Source organism: Amblyraja radiata, chromosome 19 (genome assembly GCF_010909765.2).
Source record: "Amblyraja radiata isolate CabotCenter1 chromosome 19, sAmbRad1.1.pri, whole genome shotgun sequence".
Classification (NCBI taxonomy): domain Eukaryota; kingdom Metazoa; phylum Chordata; class Chondrichthyes; order Rajiformes; family Rajidae; genus Amblyraja; species Amblyraja radiata.
The window spans coordinates 30,484,253-30,503,760 of record NC_045974.1 but is presented as its reverse complement, the minus strand read 5'-3'; the positions used below and the strand labels follow the sequence as shown (position 1 = coordinate 30,503,760).

The 19,508-nt window shown below is 39.5% G+C and overlaps 1 protein-coding gene across 2 annotated transcripts in view; it reads left to right on the top strand.

Moving 5' to 3' along the window:
* Positions 1 to 722: 722 nt before the first annotated feature.
* ptprb (protein tyrosine phosphatase receptor type B) overlaps positions 723 to 19,508 on the top strand; it is an 88,374-nt gene continuing 69,588 nt past the window's right edge. For both annotated transcript variants that reach the window (XM_033038168.1, XM_033038169.1), the window contains exons 1-5: positions 723 to 945; positions 1,659 to 2,060; positions 12,472 to 12,552; positions 13,923 to 14,044; positions 14,546 to 14,548. In XM_033038168.1, the coding sequence (XP_032894059.1) occupies positions 861 to 945; positions 1,659 to 2,060; positions 12,472 to 12,552; positions 13,923 to 14,044; positions 14,546 to 14,548 (693 nt within the window). In that variant the 5' untranslated portion in view covers positions 723 to 860. The remainder of the gene's footprint in view (positions 946 to 1,658; positions 2,061 to 12,471; positions 12,553 to 13,922; positions 14,045 to 14,545; positions 14,549 to 19,508) is intronic.

Here is a 19,508-nt window from a genome sequence, read left to right as displayed (position 1 = left end):
GTCCATTCAAGGATTACCTGAGCGCCCCTGCAGAGATTTTGTTCTATGAGGACCTCTTCCACGAAGAGTTGCCCCACTCTTCTGCATTAAACCCCACCGCCCAGTACTAAAGGTGAGATGCAAAAGCCATTTCTTGTTTGATCCTTTTTAAAAATATACAATAAATAACAAACAACTGGGCAAATCTCACTGTAAAAGGGGTGGTCAGTAATTTCGATATAAGGACCCTAAAACCCATTTTAAGGTGTAGAAGGGACATGTTGGTCGGTGTGGGCAAGTTGGGCCGAAGGGCCTGTTTCCACTCTATATGGCTCTAAAGGCTGCTGTCTAAAATAGACATGTCTATATTCCTACATTTAATCACATGTACCTCAAACATTCAGTTTGGTTACACCCTTCCCAATTTAGCCCCCCTCCCCCCCTCAATTTTAGATCAATCGATTTTCACCGTCTCATTTATAAAACATTGCAGGTAAATGACCTGTTTACAAGTTGAGACATTACGAGTAGTGTGCGACTTGTTTGTTGGATTGTGAAGACGCTGCCCGTTGCTGTATAATTACAGTCAACTACTTTCTTGCAAATTGTATAAATCATGGCAGTCACGTCACTGCCAAAACCCGAACGAACTGATAATTTTTGACACTCGTCGCAGTTTAACCAAGTTAGGGGAGATTGTGCAACAGGGCTCTCTCCCTGTCGCTTTACGTTCTGCCAGACCGCGGGGGAGGATGAACTGACACTGGAATAAAAGACCCAACGACAATTGAATAGAAGGAAGTGGTCGTCACTAATTTTTTTCCCCTAAAGGAACATTTCCTTTCTACGGTTAGCGCCAGCCATCAGCGCCGTGTGGGAGCATGGAACTCCGTTACACGAATAAAGTGAAAATGGATATTCATTTCTTCATGTTGACTTTTGTACACGCGATGCTATATTCATCTGGTGAGTATTAAGTCCGGTGCTGTTCCACTGCTGTGTGGAGGACTGTGTTAGTTGTTCTATGTTAGTATTGCGTTGCCAGCACGGAAATGCGTGCTTTTCTCAAACGAAACACGCACATATATCACGTTGGGAGAGTGTAGTATATGTTATGAGATTGGATTCCAAGTGAAATCATTATTGATACTTGATTCTGCCGGTTGACGGGGACAACAGTCACATTCAAAACAAACCTAAATTAATTCCACTCTAACACATGGGGAGGTTATTGTCCATGTCCTGCGAACATACTTTCAAGCAGTCTGCCCCAGTTTCCCCTCTATCTCACTGGTAGAAAGCCAGATGGGACCGGGGTATGAAGAGAAAAGCGAGAGCTTAGATCCAATGTTTGGGTTCATGGCGAACTTCGGAGTTTAATGATCTGAAACTGCTGGCAACTGCTTGAAGCTAAATATAAGAAATAGGATGTGGTTAGTTGTCAAATAATTACAAAGAGGCGATTCACTTCGTATTCTGAAACCTAATGAAAGATGTTACGTTTTTTGGGGAAAGGATTCACAGTGGGATGATGAATTAAGCCATTATAGTGGAGGAGAGGCAAGATGTTCTGCTGACTAGGTCTTTATTGTGAGGCTGCTTGGTGCTGTTGTGGTCTTTGACTGGATAAGGGTAGCAGGCGGTGATTTAACAGTGTTGGGTGCTTTTTCTACACGTAGATGGGTTCCTGATACAACATGCTCGGAAGCAGGAGTGCTTGATGGCCAACGGTGTGAAGGTGTCGGTCAACACCTGTAACATGACCAGCCGCTGGCAAGACTGGGAGTGGACGGAGCAGGGCAAGCTGCGGCTCCGGCAGCAGGGACAGTGCCTGTCTCTGGGCAGCAACATGTCCAGGCGCACTCACCGCTTAACGCTGCGGGACTGCACAGGGGGCCTGCGCTGGAAATGCTACCACGACGAACCAGGTCAAATCGGCCTGGTCGACCAGGAAATGTTCCTTAAAAAGATGGGCTACTTAGCGCTGCTGAAGGCCGAGACGAAATACTACGACAGCTGGCTCAGATACCAGCTCGGGGGTAACGGCAAGCCGGTTACACTCAACATCTGTCCAACTCAAGGTGAGGTCCTGGTGACTAACCATGATAACCAGAGGTGTTGGAAGGGCGAGGCTAGATGTTTCATTCATGAATGTATCCAGTCGTTTCATTCCTCGGATTCTTCTGATTAAATAATCGCGATTGGTGCTGTATTACAAGTCTGCTTTGATTCCATAAATACGGCACAGAATATGTGTCCTATATCCATGTAAACTAAGGTAACAAATTACCGGAGCAACACAGCGGGTCAGTCAGCATCTGTGGGGGGAAATGGACGTTATGGGCGGGGGAGCCTCCAGACTCGGAGATCTAAATGCAATTCACCAACGAGTAACACAGTGATTGCAAGCAACCTACTTTGGAGAGGTAGGGGAGAGGGAGGGGAGTTCTTGATACACCCTCAACATGAAGCTGGTCTAAAATTGTGGGCTTTCTGATGAATTTGTAAGTGGCACACAGATCTAAAATTGGCCAGTCGCCCTTAGATGTTGAATCGCAAAAACAAGCGGAAATGCTCGTCCCTTCTCTGGGCAATCTGCCAGGGTTGCTGTTTGATTGAGCGCATCAAGGGAACAAATAGTTTAGTGTCCGTTTCCGCAGTTTCCCAGTTCTGCAGAGCAAGAGGCAGAATTGCCAGGAATAAAAGTACCTCCCACTCTTGCTCCTTAATGACAGCAACAGCTTAATCATGAGAGATACAAATCGAACGATGTGCAGAGGGACTAAAACTCCCAACAATATAGCTCTGTCACACGCCTCCAATTTCCCCTGATCTTCCATTTCTCAAGCAAGCACTCAAGTGCTGGAGGAACTCAGCGGGCCAGGCAGCATCTGTGAAGGGAATGGATAGGTAACCTATTCGGTCGGGACCCTTCATCATGTGTTTCCGCTTCTAGCAGCTGCTCACCAAGTCTTGGGGAGTAACAGTGAGCTGCTGGGAGGCAGTAGGTTAAGTGTTTCACCTCAACTCTTGATCCTCAGACCTTCTGAAACACAAAGACTATTACAGCGTGAAGACTCACAATAAACTGATTTTAGGCTATTCATCATTTATAGGAGCAGAATTAGGCCGTTCGGCTCATCAAATCTTCTCCGCCATTCAATCATGGCTGATCTATCCATTTGAATTCCATTAAAACAGGGGATCAGAGAACTTTGGTGAAACCATTCGGATGTGTAAGCTCTGGTGTGTAAAACAATAGACGATGCCCGAGACCAGGCCTGATCGTGCTTTCGAGGGGTGAAGTGCATGATCTGCACTTTGAAAATCCTTTCTGGCAGGCCACTGTAACATTAAAGGATGGGCGGCGCTTCCTTTTCCCAAGGATTTGGACGTCTTGGACAGGAAGGATGTGACTGTGAAATAGGCCTTGACTTGGGACTGTGCTAATGTACTGAATGAGGTGGGGGGAATTCTGATCTATCCACGGGAAGACTATTTCTCCCACAGAGACCAAGCAAATTGTGTTTTATTCCAAAAGAACCAAGATATGTCCCTTTTAAAATGTCTTTGCTATCGTGTAATGATTTCATGTTATTTTGAAAGTCACTTTAGACTAATTTGAAAGACAATTTAAATGTCATAATTGCTCTCATTTATATTGCTTTTATAACATTCTCAATAACAGTGGGTGATTGGGAATGCCAGAGTTATCTCTTCGTGGTTATCTGTTAGTTTAAAGCTCTCTTAATTACTTTCCACTTCCATAATTATCCTGTACTTGGGGAATTTAAAAGAGACGGAGACCGGAATTTTGAGGACAATCTGTGCTTCCTGATCAGAATGACTGGCATGAAAAGTGAAATGAAAGATTTTATTTAAAATATGAATGAGGAGGGTGGATCGTTTTTCAATGAAAAGGCATTGAGTTTGTACAGTGTAATTTCCTATTAAAATGATTGGAAAAAGAAAAGTGGAAAGAGCTTTTGATACCCTAACGTTGCACAAGTCCTACTTCTCCCAGTTAGCCCTTCTCTTAGTAAAATGTGAAGGCGTTTTTAGCTCAAGTAGAGGAAAATGAGCATATGCCATTTCTCCAGGTGCAAAGAAAGCAAGCACTATGCCAGATGTGCATTGGTTGATGTAACCCTCATCTGTGAGTCAAGAGGTTGTGATTTCTGCTCAAAACCTGAACCCAAATATCTGGTGTGTAGGAAGGAACTGCAGAAACTGGTTTACACTGAAGGTAGACATAAAATGCTGGAGTAACTCAGTGGGTCAGGCAGCATCTCTGGAGAAAAGGAATAGATGATGTTTTGGTAGAGACCCATCATCAGACTGGATGAAAGGGGAGAGGGAAACTAGAGGCAGAAGAGTAACAAGTATCTAGTGCTGTATTGAGGAAGTGCTGTGCCAACAGGAGTGGCATCATTCAGCTGAGCTGTCAGAGTTATACAGCAAAGAATCAGGCCCTTCCGCCATGCTGATCAAAATGTCTACTTGAGCTAGCCACATTTTCCTGCCGTTGGCCCATATCATTTTTTAAAATCTATTATCTAAATGTCTTTTAAATGTCATAATTGCTCTCACCTATGTAGTTTCCACTGGTGGCTTATTCCATAAACTCTCTACCATCTGCTTAAAGTTCCCCTCGTGTCCATTTAAAAGATTTCCCCTCTCACCTTAAATCTATGCCCTCGAGTTTTAAACCCCTCTACCTTGGGAAAAAGAATGTGACTCTCCACCTTATCTATTGCACTTATGATTCTATAAACTTCTATAATGTCCCCCCTCTCCAGTGAAAACGCCCCCAGCCTATCCAGCCTCTGCTTACATCTCAATTCCTGCAGCTCTGGTAACATCCTCATCAATCTTCCCCACACCCTTTCCAGCTTAATGACATCCTTCCTATAGCTGGGAGACCAGAACTGCACGCAGTACTCCAAGTGTGGTCTCACTAATGTCTTGTTCAGTTGTAAAATGATGTCCCAACTCCTGCACTCATTGGGCTGACTGACAAAGGCAAACCTGTCAAATGCCTCTTCACCACCCTGTTTCCCATGTTACCATCTACACTCACGGGTAGTTTGAAAATTGCCATTGAATTATTTTGAAGAGGAGTAGAGACCTTGTCTCTTTTTCCTGAACAATAGTATTGCCACAATTACACACAACTGGTCATTATCAGATAGGTGGCTACTGTATGGAAATTGACTGCTGTGATTTTAACACTGCAACAGAGGCTGACTCTCAAAAAGGCTTTAATATATAAATGAAAGTCTTTTGCACGGAACAGGGGGAATCATGTTAATTGGTCATGTACTTGAGTAAATAAGAGGGATCCGAAGTCCTAGAAAAAGGGAATGCGTGGAACATGGGAAGAGTAGAATGCATGTTCAATATGAAATAGATTCAATTTTTATAAAGAAACTTGTTGGGAACTTTATTGGTTATTCTAAGCTTTAAGCTGTCGATTGAATTAGAACTGGGGCATGTGCTGTTGTAAACCAATTATTTACAGAAATCAGGTTGGCAAATGCTAACTTCAATCTTTATTTGATCATTTGTAATTGTGATTCAAACCCAACAATGATTCATTTCTAAAGCAGCAACTTTTGCAAAGACGGAACACAGACAAAATGAACCAATATATTCACATTGTGCAAAAACATGTCTGTGTGTGATCCCAACCAGCAGGCTTTATTATGTCATTCATGTTTAGGCACAATTTCATTGCAATCTGATTTACAAATTGCTTTTGTAATAGCTGATTCCATTTTATAAATTCAGTATAGAATCTATTTATCCTTCACATTGGCATTAGTGTTCGCCGAATATTTCTCAGGGTGAGCTTTGAGAATTAGCAAAGCTTTCACCTAGTGGGCAAATTCTGAATTGCATTCATCAAGTTATCTCCAGTTGCTGAAGGATACAAATGCTGCATTATAAAATCAACGTGAATCAATTTTAATAATCTAAGAATTGATATATGCAATAAGATGATTATTCCAAATTAAAGAAGAGTGAGATACCCTGTTTCTGATTTTAATCCACAATAAGGACATCACAGGTACAGACCCCCCCCCCCCCCCCCCCCCCCCATCAGAGACACACACCACACTGACCACACACTCATTTCACTCCCGGCATCAGCAAGAAGATATAGGAGCCTGAAAACAGTAACGTCCAGGTCCAGGAACGTCTTCTTCCCTACAGCCATCAGGCTTTTAAACAATACAACCTCGAAATAAGACTCGGGAGCATTAGTTTTGCAGACTTGGAGATCATTAGCATTGAATTACAGACTTGGGGAGCATTAGTTTTGTATTTGGCACTGTCATTGCTTGTTTGTTTGATTTTATGTGTGTGTATATATACATATTTCCTTTATTATATTTTTTACTGAGTACAATGATTAGATATTTTGTTGTGATGTTGCAAGTAAGAATTGAATTGTTCTTTTTGGGACGTTTGACAATAACTCTCCCTCTCCCTCTCCCTCTACCTCTCCCTGTCCCTCGCCCTCTCTCTCCCTCCCTCTCCCTCTCCCCCCCCCCCCCCCCCCCCCCAAAGAAGTTTAGCAATAACATAACAGTTCTATATACTGTAGACATGCACATTTGGATCAGAATAAATCGTATTTAATCCCGTGTTGAATTTAAACTCCTATAAGGGACTGAATTTTACACAAAATCCTTATTGCTCTCTTTTCTCCTCAATCACATCATATTTCCCTGCTCTCTCTTTCTCTCTTTGTTACACATGAATTGATATAATGTTGCAGTAAATATTTTGAAAATTTCAAGTTATTTAACACCATGCAATGATGGTGGAACTTCTGTAAACTAGTAACTCGAAGTGATAACTTTTCTTACATTTTTCTCTTTATATCTGTTGGTTAAATTGAAATTTAGGTTCTGAATTGACTACCAATAAAATGACTTATTTATGTAGTCATTTTTATCATTTGAATATTTCTATTTAATCCCCATTTAGTCTTTGCAGTGTGAAAGTACAGAATATCAGCTGTTTTAGGTATTTTTAAATCACTTGAAGCCTGCACATGACAACTTTCTAGTAAATCGATGATATGCTTTTCTCGGGCTATTATTTCCCTCAGCGTGGAGTCAAATCATCTATACATTTACACAATATTGTAAGTTTGCCCTAACAATTACAGTGTGCATGACATTTTTTTAATGTTAAATCCCTCCCAAAGAACAATCCAGTCAGCGTCTTCTTTAATTATGTTTAACCCAATTATCCATAATTAAAAATGGATCTATGTGCATATTTAGATCAATTTGCTCCACCACCACTTTATGTGATTTATATTTAACCAATTCCTTACTTTTGCATGGAAAAGAAATACCATGCACATTATTTTCTGAAAAGTCACTGAAATAAAAACAGGAAATGCTGGAGATATTCGGCAATTTAGGCAATATCGGTCGAAAGACGCATCACATTGACATTTCAAGCTATTACATCACAATTGGGAAATTGAGAGAAAAAAGCCTGCTTTAAATTACATGTTTTATTGATTAAACCATTAGCCTGTAGGGATAGAGGTTAAGCTAATTGCCCCGTAATTGTCCCAGCAAAGCAAGAATTTCATTGTCCTATCAGGGACACATGACAATAAACTCACTTGTACTTGTACTTGTACTTGTACTAATACCCAACCTCCTGTTGCCTGCCTTTTTGAACAAGGGCTGTTTTCCAATCTTCTGATACACTTCATGAATTTAGCGAGTTTTGAAAAGTTTCAAACTTTGGATTCGCTTCAGCCATTCCATTTAAACTCTTGGGTGAGTCTCTGCAATGTATCTACCTTTACCCCACGAGTTTCTCTACTACTTTATCCCTTGTGATTGCGGTTCTTAGAGATTGCTCCCTATTATTTGAAATTAGCCCATCTATAAAGGATAATTGCAGTCCAAAAAGTTACTTTAACGTATCTGCCATCTCTTTATTTCTATTATTAATTCATTTTATTTAGCCACCTTCTTCCTATTTACTTATCCATAGAAACTCTGAACCTAAAAACTTCATAGTCCTCTGGCCTACCATCATCTCTTGCCACTTTGTATGTGCTACTTTGTAATTTAACATTATCCTCGACCTGAAGAAAGGTCATGACCCAAAACGTCACTTATCCATGTTGTCCAGACCTGCCGAGTTAGTCCAGCATCTTGTATCCTTTTGTGTATGAACTAGCATCTGCAGTTCCTTGTTTCAATATTATCCTTGAAGTACCTTTGGTAACCACAGTTATGCCTCTTTCTCATGGAATCCCATTTCTAAATGGGATAAATTATTGCTGAGCATTATGGACCAGCTGTTTTAATATCTGTCACTGTTGATCTGCTGATCTGTCTCTTCGTATTTTCCCAGTCCGCCTGAAATCTAGGATCAATCTTGACCTCAGGTGTTCTCCCTGTAACCACGGGGGTTTCCTCCAGGTGTTCCGGTTTCTTCCCACACCCCAGAGATTTTTTTCGTTTAATTTACATTAGTTTAGGGTGTAGATGAGAAAGTGGGATAACATAGAACCAATGTCAATGGGTGATCTTTGGTCAGCATTGACTCAGTGGACTGAAGGACCTGTTTCCATGCTGTGTCTCTAAACTAAACTAACCTCCATCTTTATACGGTGGTAATTACCCTGACCTAAGTTGAATATAGTGGTTTTCATTCTTTGGTGTTCAACATAAACAGCAGCAAGAATTCCACCATATCATAGAAACATAGAAACATAGAAAATAGGTGCAGGAGGAGGCCATTCGGCCCTTCGAGCCAGCACCGCCATTCATTGTGATCATGGCTGATCGTCCCCTATCAATAACCCGTGCCTGCCTTCTCCCCATATCCCTTGACTCCATTAGCCCCTAGAGCTCTATCTAACTATCTCTTAAATCCATCCAGTGATTTGGCCTCCACTGCCCTCTGTGGCAGGGAATTCCATAACTTCACAACTCTCTAGGTGAAAAAGTTTTTTCTCACCTCAGTCTTAAATGACCTCCCCTTTATTCTAAGACTGTGGCCCCTGGTTCTGGACCCTCCCAACATTGGGAACATTTTTCCTGCATCTAGCTTATCCAGTCCTTTTATAATTTTATATGTTTCTATAAGATGTCCCCTCATCCTTCTAAACTCCAGTGAATATCATAGTCAGTGCATCCTTTAACCACAAGTTATTTAATTCATCCTTTTGCATTACTCATGACTAAAGCTAAAATAGTCTGTTCCAGGATGTGTCTGTAACATGATATTCTAGGAAGCAATCCCTGATGCAATGCGCAAAATCTTCCACTGCGATATCCTTGCTTGTTTGGTTTGTCCATTCAAGATATAGATATAAAATTTGCCATGACAATTCCAGTTCCCATCAAACGTTCCTTGCATATTTCCCATTTATATCCTGTCCTATTGAGAAGTCACATCATGGAGTCAATAGGCAACTCCCATCCGTGTCTGCTTTCCCCTATTATTCATGATCTCAACCCAACCCAATACAATGCCACGATCTACTGTCTCTAGATCATGAGTTCACACCACTCTGATATCTCCCTTCATTAATGATGCCACCCCGCCTCCTTTTCTTCCAGGGAAGATGGACCAACATGTGACCCGAGGAGTAAACACTGGAATTATTTATGTTGACACTTCACTATTTTTGGCGATGGTCACTCCTGGGAACCAACATACAAACTGCTTCACAAAAGTATGGAAGGAATACAGCAGGGAGGAGGCCATTCAGTCCATTGAGTCTATGCCAGTTTGATGCAAGACCATGGTAGTTCATCTCTCCAACCCTCTCATGACACCCTGCAATCTTTTGTCCTTTTAATAACTTACCTTTTTGAACAGTAAAACTGAAATAACTTACACTACTTCCGCTGATATTGGATTCCAGATTCTAATCACCTGCACTATTTAACCGCTGTATCCCTTGATCTATTGCCAATCATCTTCACTCTGTGCCCTTCCACCAAAGATATCTACCAAATGCTCCATTGAGAACAAACCCAACTTCTCCATTCTACATAACCATGTCTCTAGTCTATGGGATCAGTCCATATGTCTCTACAATACTTTTCTAATTCTTTCACCTCTCCAAAAGTACTGGACTCAATACTCCAGTGTTTGATAATGCCCCTGTCCCACTTAGGAAACATGAACGGAAACCTCTGGAGACTTTGTGCCCCACCCAAGGTTTCTGTGCGGTTCCCGGAGGTTGCAGGCAGTTGCCGGAGGTTGCAGGTAGTGGAAGCAGGTAGGGAGACTGACAGAAGCCTCCAGGAACCTCCGGGAACCACACTGAAACCTTGGGTGGGGCGCAAATACTCCAGAGGTTTCTGTTCAGGTTTCCTAAGTGGGACAGGGGCATTACAATACATCTTGACTTGGAAAGGGTGCAGAAGAGATTCAGCAGTCTGTTACACGGACTTGAGGGCTGACATCATAGGGAGAGGTTAGATAGGCTGGGATATTTTTATTTGAAGGGTAGGAGGCAGAGAGTGAAAAATATCTTCTGTGGTATCTCAGTCCTGATGAAATTTCTTTGACCTGAAACATTACCTTTGTTAGACACAAATTGCTGGAGTAACTCGGGGGACAGGCAGCATCTCTCGAGAAAAAGGATGGGTGATGTTTCGGGTTGGGACCCTTCTTTAGACTGATACTACAGGGGAGGAAACTGGAGGTAAGATAAGGCCAGAACAAAGCAGAGCCCACAACAGATGACCAAGGAAGTGTGGAGCCCATAATGGCTCATTGTTGGCTGGGGAAGAGGTAATAACGAAGGGATAAGTATAGTCCTGACCTGAAATATCACCCATCCTTTTTCTCCAGAGAAGCTGCCTGACCCGCTGAGGTACTCCCGCCCTTTGTGTCTATCTTTGGTGTATACTAGCATCTGCAGTTCTTTTCTACACATGACCTTTGTTTCTCTTTTCACAGATGCTGCCGGCCCTGCTGAATGTTTCCAGCTTTTTATTGATTTAGTTTGTCATAAGTTCTATGTTTTGCCTTATTTTGTGATCTATTTCTTTGGCCATCCAAGTGCCAGACAGGCCTCACACGAAGCTGAGTTACAGGAGAACGGATAGCTATGTTACTGATGTTTTTATCCCTGGAACATGCCTGGTTGTAACGAGAAAACCCACGCGGTCACAGGGAGAACGTACGAACTCCATACAGACTCGGGTCTCAGGCGCTGCAAAGCAGCACCACTGCTGCACCACTGTACTACCCTGGAGGGAAACCATAGCTTGGCTTGTTTCCTATTTCTATATTTGAATTGCTTAGCACATTAGATTAATTAGTTTTTCATAACTTTATTTATATATTTTTCTTGATGGAGTGTATATTTTTCTTGATGGAGTGTATATTTTTTTCACATCCTCTCTTCAATCTCGGCATCATTTTCCTTGAGCACAAACTCCTTTGTAATATTTGCTGCTCTTGAGGTGTCCATGCTATTTCCCTGGACGTTATTATGTTCATGTTAGTTTTACCTTTGTTATTGTTACAGCATCTACATCCTGCAATTCTATAACATTTGATTTTACTCCCAAACACAGCCGATCTCTGTACATCTGCCAGCATGGGGTGCTTTAGAAAAACAACAATGTTGCAGCCACATAGGAATATTAAAGTGCATTTAGGTCACATCAGCATCAGTAAATTTGATCAAAATAGGCAACTTTGCAAGACTACATTATTTAACTAACCAAAACTTTTTTTTGGCATTATATCTCACTAAATAAGCCTCTATGGAAATCCACCTTTAAATGTCTGAATTATGCAGCTTTGATCTCAGTAAGTGCCTTGCGTTTTGGAACAGCATCAAACCCCATTGTGTGTATATTAGGTGCGCATGTAGATTTATTAAACAATTATTTTGCTTTTCATCTTTGGAGTGAAAAATTCTGCACAGCAGGGGAGAGATGTGAAAAAACCTTTCTCCACATCTATGACTTTGAACTTGTAACAAACCCATCATCAAGCACATCACTTTCAATTATGATACAAGTTTGGGCAGCACAGTGGTGCAGAGGTAGAGTTGCTGGCTTACAGTGCTGGAGACCAGGGTTTGATCCTGACTGACTATGGGTGCTATCTGTAGGGATCATGCAGCTTTGATCTCGTTCCTCCTGTGACCACACTGTACATAAAACAAAAACTAAAAACTGAAAGTATAAACGCAAGGAAAATTTTCCCTCCACTTTGTTTTTTGAATCTCCTAAGGATTTGCTTTGTACATTGCATGATATTTGTTTAACTCAATCAGGTTATTTTAATCAATATTGCCCATTTAATGTTGATATATAAAGAGCAATGCTGAAGTAATGTTATGTCAAAAGTTATTTGCTGCTAAGATTTGCATTTGATTTGAATGAACCTTGTTTGGTATTTTAATTGTATTGACAGTTACTGGTGGATGCTGGAAATGAATGTTTATCTTTTTCCTTGTCCACCACACAGATGATTATCAAGCCAATGCTTTAAATGAGGATCTGCCACCATTTCAGGAAAAGAAGGCCAAGTGGCAGGATAATGTTCCAAGTAAGTGATTGACATTTTTACAGTAGAGTTGAAATGTGCAAAATCATGGCTTTTTTAAAGTCCTAGGTGTTCAGTACAATTTCAGAAGGAGCAGACTATTTTGTGAAATAAATATTGCAATGGGAAAGCTACGGTTTCTCCGGGGAGTTAAATTAGAATTATGTGCCTCCATCTAGTATCTCTTCAATCTACGTAAAATGTCAGATCTTCCAGTCATAGCACATGTTTGTCTGACTCAAATGGAAGCCTCTGACCTTTAAACAAATTACGGCTGTATTATAGTAACAGGACCCCAATTCCATCCAAACCAAAAAGAAGCAGAGGTTTGACGTGAGATACCCAAAGGTCTGAAGGCCAAAGAGGCTTTCCCAGGCAAGTCTCATACTTCCTCTTGTGTGGTCAGGAGGACACTTAAGTCCAATGGGAATGATACAAAAGCAAAATAATGCAGAGGCTGTTAACCTGAAACCCAAAGTAGAAAATCCTGAAAACATAGCATTCATGCAGCATCTGTCGCCTGATGCTTCAGGCTGCTGACCTTTTGTAAAACCATAAGAGTTGAAGAACATAAGAAAAAAGACCAGGAGTCAGTCACACGACCCATATTAAATCTCTCTGTCCTTCAATAAGATCATGACTAATCTAGTCTTGGAATAAACTCCACTTTCTTGCGCGGACCCTGTGATCCCATAAATCACCGCTTGTGGGGGAATTGTTTGGTATATGAGGAGAATAGGTTTGAAGAAAATTAAGTGGAAAATGGGAATGCTGTATAAACCGGAAAAGAAAGGATCAGATGAAAGTGTCTTCTTCTGTGTTGTAAGGAAATAGGAGAAATGTTACACCCTCAATTCCTCCAAAATCTAAAGTCGACCGCAGCATTCAATAAACTTAATGTGTGGGTCAGAGTATATCTCTGGAGAAAAGGAATAGGTGACTTTCTGGTCGGAACCCTTTCTTCAGACTTCTTTAGACCAGTGTTGTTTTGGTCTATATTGGCCTACTTGCTCCTTCTGTTGAAATGTATCACTTCATAGAAAATGTTTAACAGAAGGTGACAGAAAATTAACTTTTCATGTCAGTTCTCTTGAAGATTACCTCAATTATTCCCAATTTGAATAGCAGAAAATCCACCAAGGTGTAATAATCTCCTATAATTAAGATGACTCTTCATTGGGTTGCTATCTGTAATGGTTTAAAGAAACCTAATTGATAGCTATGGCCGCAAATATTGAAGGTTTGTCCCATCTAGGAAGTTTTATTCAAGTCTGCAGTCTGGGAATTCCAGTTATGAAGCTGTTTAAATATTTTTTCATTAAATTATGTCTCATTTCAAACTTGATTACTGAGTGAAATGGTATCTTGTCCAGGACCTGTTACTGAACAACCAATTGAGCAGACAACATTCAGTTCACACGTCACATCTCCAAGTTCATCCACAAGATCAGAAGAACCCTACTCTACTATGACCTATGTTTACAATCAAACTGAGGTAAGAGTTAAGCAGAATCAGTCAAAGCCAAGTAATGACTGACCTTCTTTAAATGGTAAAGCAATAAAAATGTATAACAAATATAAAATAGTATAACAGAAATTGCGTGATCGATGTTCATCTAAGCTTCCTTGTAATTGGAACTGAAGGATGCAGTAATGGAAGGGACAACCTGCCCTCCGTATTGGTCGATAAAAATATTTAACTTTACACTTTCAACGCTCAAATTCCATCTCATTGAGCAAATTGCTTAACCGTTCAGCAATCTTCGTGAAACATTCCTGATATAAATGTAGAATTCAAGTAGATTCAAGTAGAAATCAGTGCTGCAAAATCCATACCACTCATGGGTCACCTCATGTATTTCTAATAGGCTCTCTTCATTTGTCAGGCATCGTTTTAAAATGGGTTAGACCTACACAAATTAAGGGCTTCTTTTCATCTTCTACTCTAAGTATGCAAAATGTCAGATCCTCAAAACAACCATGGAAACCTAGCTAGAAGGTGGTTTCAGAACCTATAGGTGAAAGAACCTTTGGTCCAAGAAAGTTCTGCAGAATTTAAAGATAAGTGATTGTTTTTGTAGCTCAACCTCTAATGTCTACTGTTACTTATTTTCCTGAAGTGAGCAGTAGTTGCCTTGCATAAATCTTTCCCTTGGTTGCATTCTTTTCTGCCATGAATGAATGAATGAATGAATGAATGAATGAATGAATGAATGAATATATTATTGTCACATGTGACAAGTCATAGTGGAATTCTTTGTTTTGCATACCCAAGGTATAAAAGGAGTTGCCACATAAAAGACCACTTTGAAAATATTCAATCTACTGTGAATGATTGTTCCAGTTTGCTTTGTGGTCAATAAATAAATGTGATGTATTTTAATAAAGCAAAATAATACTTAGCAGAAGCACAAGGTGCAAATATGAATATTTCGTATTTCTAAAAAAACATCAGAAACACTTCTAAATAGATTATATTTTACTAATTATCCATATAAAGCACAGGTATGACTGGGAATGCAGGGAGCTGTGATGGTTACCAGATGACCATAAGAAAATAAAAGCACCTTCATTCAGAATTGTCCATGATGTACTTTTCTTACACCATAAGTAACTATTGATTGTGGGAGAAAATATGTAAAATATTGGCGATAACCATACCAGTTTGTCAAAGTTTTTGCAAGAATGAAAAACATTATTGCTCTGCTTGTATCTTTAATAATTTAGAAAATCATGGCCAGTGTTTAAAATAATGGTATAAAATAATGGTATATGTTGATGCAGGGTACCAGCATCTCTAAAACGTTAAAAACTAGATTGATGTACAAAAGCCAAAAATATCTCTTAAACTGTTACAAGCATACTGGCACCATTTTTGTCAACAAGAAAAGATTTTTGTTGTAAGATAAAGCAAACGTTTCATAACAAAAGATTTGTGGCAAAATTGTCTGAACTGATAGCCTTCGTGGATTATGGTTCTATTCTAAGGGAAAATACTGAGAATTAGACCAGGGGAAATAACACACTAAATTTGGTGAAACAAGGAACTGCAGCCGCTGGTTTAGAATGAATGACACAAAGTGCTGAGTAACTCAGCGGGACAGGCAACGTGTCTGGAGAACATAGATAGGAGATGTTTCAGTTCAGGATCCTTCTTCAGACTGATCAGGTGATGCTTGATTATGTTACTATTGTGACTCGTCGATGAATCACAAGTAGTTAAGAAGACAAATGACATTATGGCATTTACCATGAAGATGTACATATTGTCGATTAATTGGCTTTGTTAAAATTGTATATTCTCCCTAGTGTGTTGGATAGTGTTAGTGTACGGGGTGATCGCTGGTTGACGCCGATTCGATGGACTGAAGGGCCTCTTGCTGCATTGTATCTTTAAAATCAAAAGTCTAAAGATTCCAGTTTAAGGGTAGGGAAGCATTGTGTTGGTGAGACCACACCAGGAATATTTTGCACAGTTCTGGTCCTCTTACCAAAAAAAAAATTACATTGAAGGCATTCCCAAAGGAGATTCACCAGACTATATTATCTGCCTCCACCACTGCCCCTGGCAACACATTCCAGGCACCCACCATCCTTTGTATAAAAAATGGCACCCCACACATCTATAAACTTTGCCGATCTCAAAGTTAAAGCTATGTCCTCTAGTCTTTGTCATTTCCACCCTGGGAACAAGATTCTGACTGTCTACCCATTCTGTCTCTCATAATTTTATATACCTCAATTGCATCACAACCATGGCCACTTCAGAGATTGCAACCCAACCTTCCATTAAGCTAATATCCTCTAATGCAGCCAGCACTCTAGTTAACTTCTTCTGCACCCTCTCCAAAGCCACCACATCTTGTGTGTAATTGTCAAACAGAACTGCATCATGCTACAAAGCTGCATCACGACTTCCTGACTCATATACTCAATGCCCCGATCAATGGCAAGCATACCATGTGCCTTCTTAATTATTCTATATCACATGCCTTCTTAACCACTCTATTCAAACATATAAGAACGTAATGGGGCTTGACAGAATGAAGGTTGCGATGTTTAAAACTGAGCTAGAAACCTAGAAACGTAGACATTTAATCTCTCAGTGAATCTCTGGTTATTCACAGCTACTACGGATGGTAGAGGCCAGTTCATTAGATGCATTTAAGATGGAGATGGATAAATATTTGAAAGATTGAAGAATTGTCTGACTGACACAGAAGAGGAATTGAATGCTACACAGTTCAGCCTTGATCATGTTGACTTTCAGGGCTCACTTGAGGAGTTTGCTTGCCTACTCCTGCTCTTGTTTTCTTGTGTCCTTGTGATTAATGATCAATGCACAGCCAAAATAGGCATGGTGGCCAAACAAGTACAAACGAGAAAATGAATGATGAATGATAAATATTGATGTACCAAATCTGATTATCATCTACCTGTATGTAGTTTTGCAATTATTGCAGTCAAAAGATCAACATAATATATGTTTATTCAGCAAGTCCATGCAGAAGCAAACAAACTTAAACACTGATCTTTTACCAAAATACTTTCATTAGCTATAAAAATAGAAGCAATCTAAACAGCTTGATAGGTCAAATATTTATCTGCCAGCAATGAAAAAATAACTATTTATAAAAGTATACACGCCTTTGCATATATGTCATATTTTCCATTTTATTATAATAATGTCCCTTTTTATTCTCTCGTAATGTATTGATGAAAAGACCATAGGGATGATCAATTGCTTTGACATATTTATTTAGCACACATCTTGTCAGAGATTACAATTGTGATTCAGGGTCACAAAGTATTTTGCAGGAACTAGTATATAAGAATGCAGACAAGGATGACAAACATTAATCGACAAATATGGCTGCATTTACAGCAGTTTCCCCGCAGAAACACTTTGTGCTATTGAAGTGCTGTGCATGATGTTAGACAAGGCAGTCACCAGCAACATTCCAGAGTGTTTTAACAATGCAAAATCATTCTAACTTTCACTAATTTGTTACTATTTATCTCAGTAGAATAGAAAGTATGGAAGCATTTTGGAAGTATATCTCAGCTTGTTCAATACCTTTCTCAAAGAAAAGCGAGTATATGAATGACATGTTTATAGAAAGCAAAAAATATTTAATATATTCCTTTGCTGTAAATGTGATGGCTGCAAAGTAATTATCCACATTTTACAGTGCTCATCAATGTCACGGTGCTGTCTTGCTAACACTCAAATCCCAGTGGATGGAAATATTGCAAACAAATGATGAATTAGCACATACCAATAGGTAACGGTTCCGGTTTAGTTTAGAGATACAGTGCAGAAACAGGCACTTCAGCCACCGAGTCTGTGCTAACCAACAATCCTAGCATACCAGCACTTTCCTACATACACTAGGGACAATTTACCATTTTTTAAACCAAAATCAATTAACCTACAAACCTGCACGTCCTTGGAGTTTGGGAGGAAACTGGAGCACCCGGAGAAAGCCCTCGCGGTCACGGGGAGAAGGTACAAACTCCGTTCGGATAGCACCCGTAGTCAGGATCGAACATGTTCAATATTACAGTGACTCCCTTCCCAGCAGTAATATCTACACTAAACTGGGCCAAATTCTTCTGAATATTTCACTGCGCAACAGTAATGGGCTTTATATGTGTTAAAGCACAAACTTAGTGATGTCCCCAGGAATTACAATATAGAACTTACCCACCAAGCGCAATTATTTGGTTCGGGAGAGCTGAACATGAATGAATGGGCATTAGCTGTTGTAAATATTGCTGAATTATATAATTTGATTAAATGCTTCAATTGTTTATATTTTAGAAAAAGTAAGATTTGAATAAATATTTTTCTGAATTGGTCATTTGATCTCTCATTGTCTTTGTATGTTTCTAAATGGCAGTGACATTCAGAGCACTCAATTCTATTCCACTCTACTCCAATATTCATTGTTTAAACTTAATCCTGTGACAAATCTTAAATATTGAGTTTTATTTTAGCTACCATAACATATCTGAGGGCATACTATGTTTTTGAACCCCTCCAGATGTGGCTCTGTGCATAGAAATAAACAATAGAAATATTAAACAATATTAAAGCATTAAAGATTTATTGCTTAACATAAAAGACATATCATTCATCATAAATAATTTAGCAAAGTGCTATAATTTAGCTTTATATAACAAAGCATTTATGTGTGGATGTATAAATGAAATTAAGACATGAAATATACTTTAGTTCTTGTAAGTGGGTGATTCAAATAATGCTGGGTTTAGTTATGCTTCTTTTATTCCCCTGACAATTAGCATTATTTGTAAACAGATGAATGAAACTCTTTTGGGGACAATTAGGAACCAATTCCTTTGGTGTAAAACTAGATAAGAAAGTGGGTCTTCCTCCTGTGAAGAATATTTGTGAACCAGTTGGGTTTTATACCAATCAAATGGCTTCATAGTTATTTTTATTGATGCTTCTTTCTCCAGATGTTTAAAATTGATCTTAAATTCTTAAGCAAAAAGCAAAATGCTGCAAGTTCTGGATATTGGAAATAATATGAAAAAATGTGATGGAAATAAAGGGCAGATCAGACAGCATTTCTGGAAAGAGAAAAACAGAGTTAATGTTTCCTGTCTATTATATTTCATCAGAACTGCCATGTTCTCAGACTCCATGGTAGATTTTGAACTGGATAATTGTTCCCGAACATAAAACCAACCACTGTGCCATTTGCAGCTAGAATAATAATCTGGGTTTAGTGTCCGATATATAATCCAAAAGAACCAAAGACCAAGGAACAACACACTTAAAGAAGCCACCATTGTGATTTACAATGATGGGATTCTGACTTTTACTTGTGATGTATTACAATTGCTATTTGCAAAACAATTATTTACCTTTAATGCTTCATTCTAAAATTCAATGAAATGTGTAGAAAGACATGCCCAAATACCACAACACC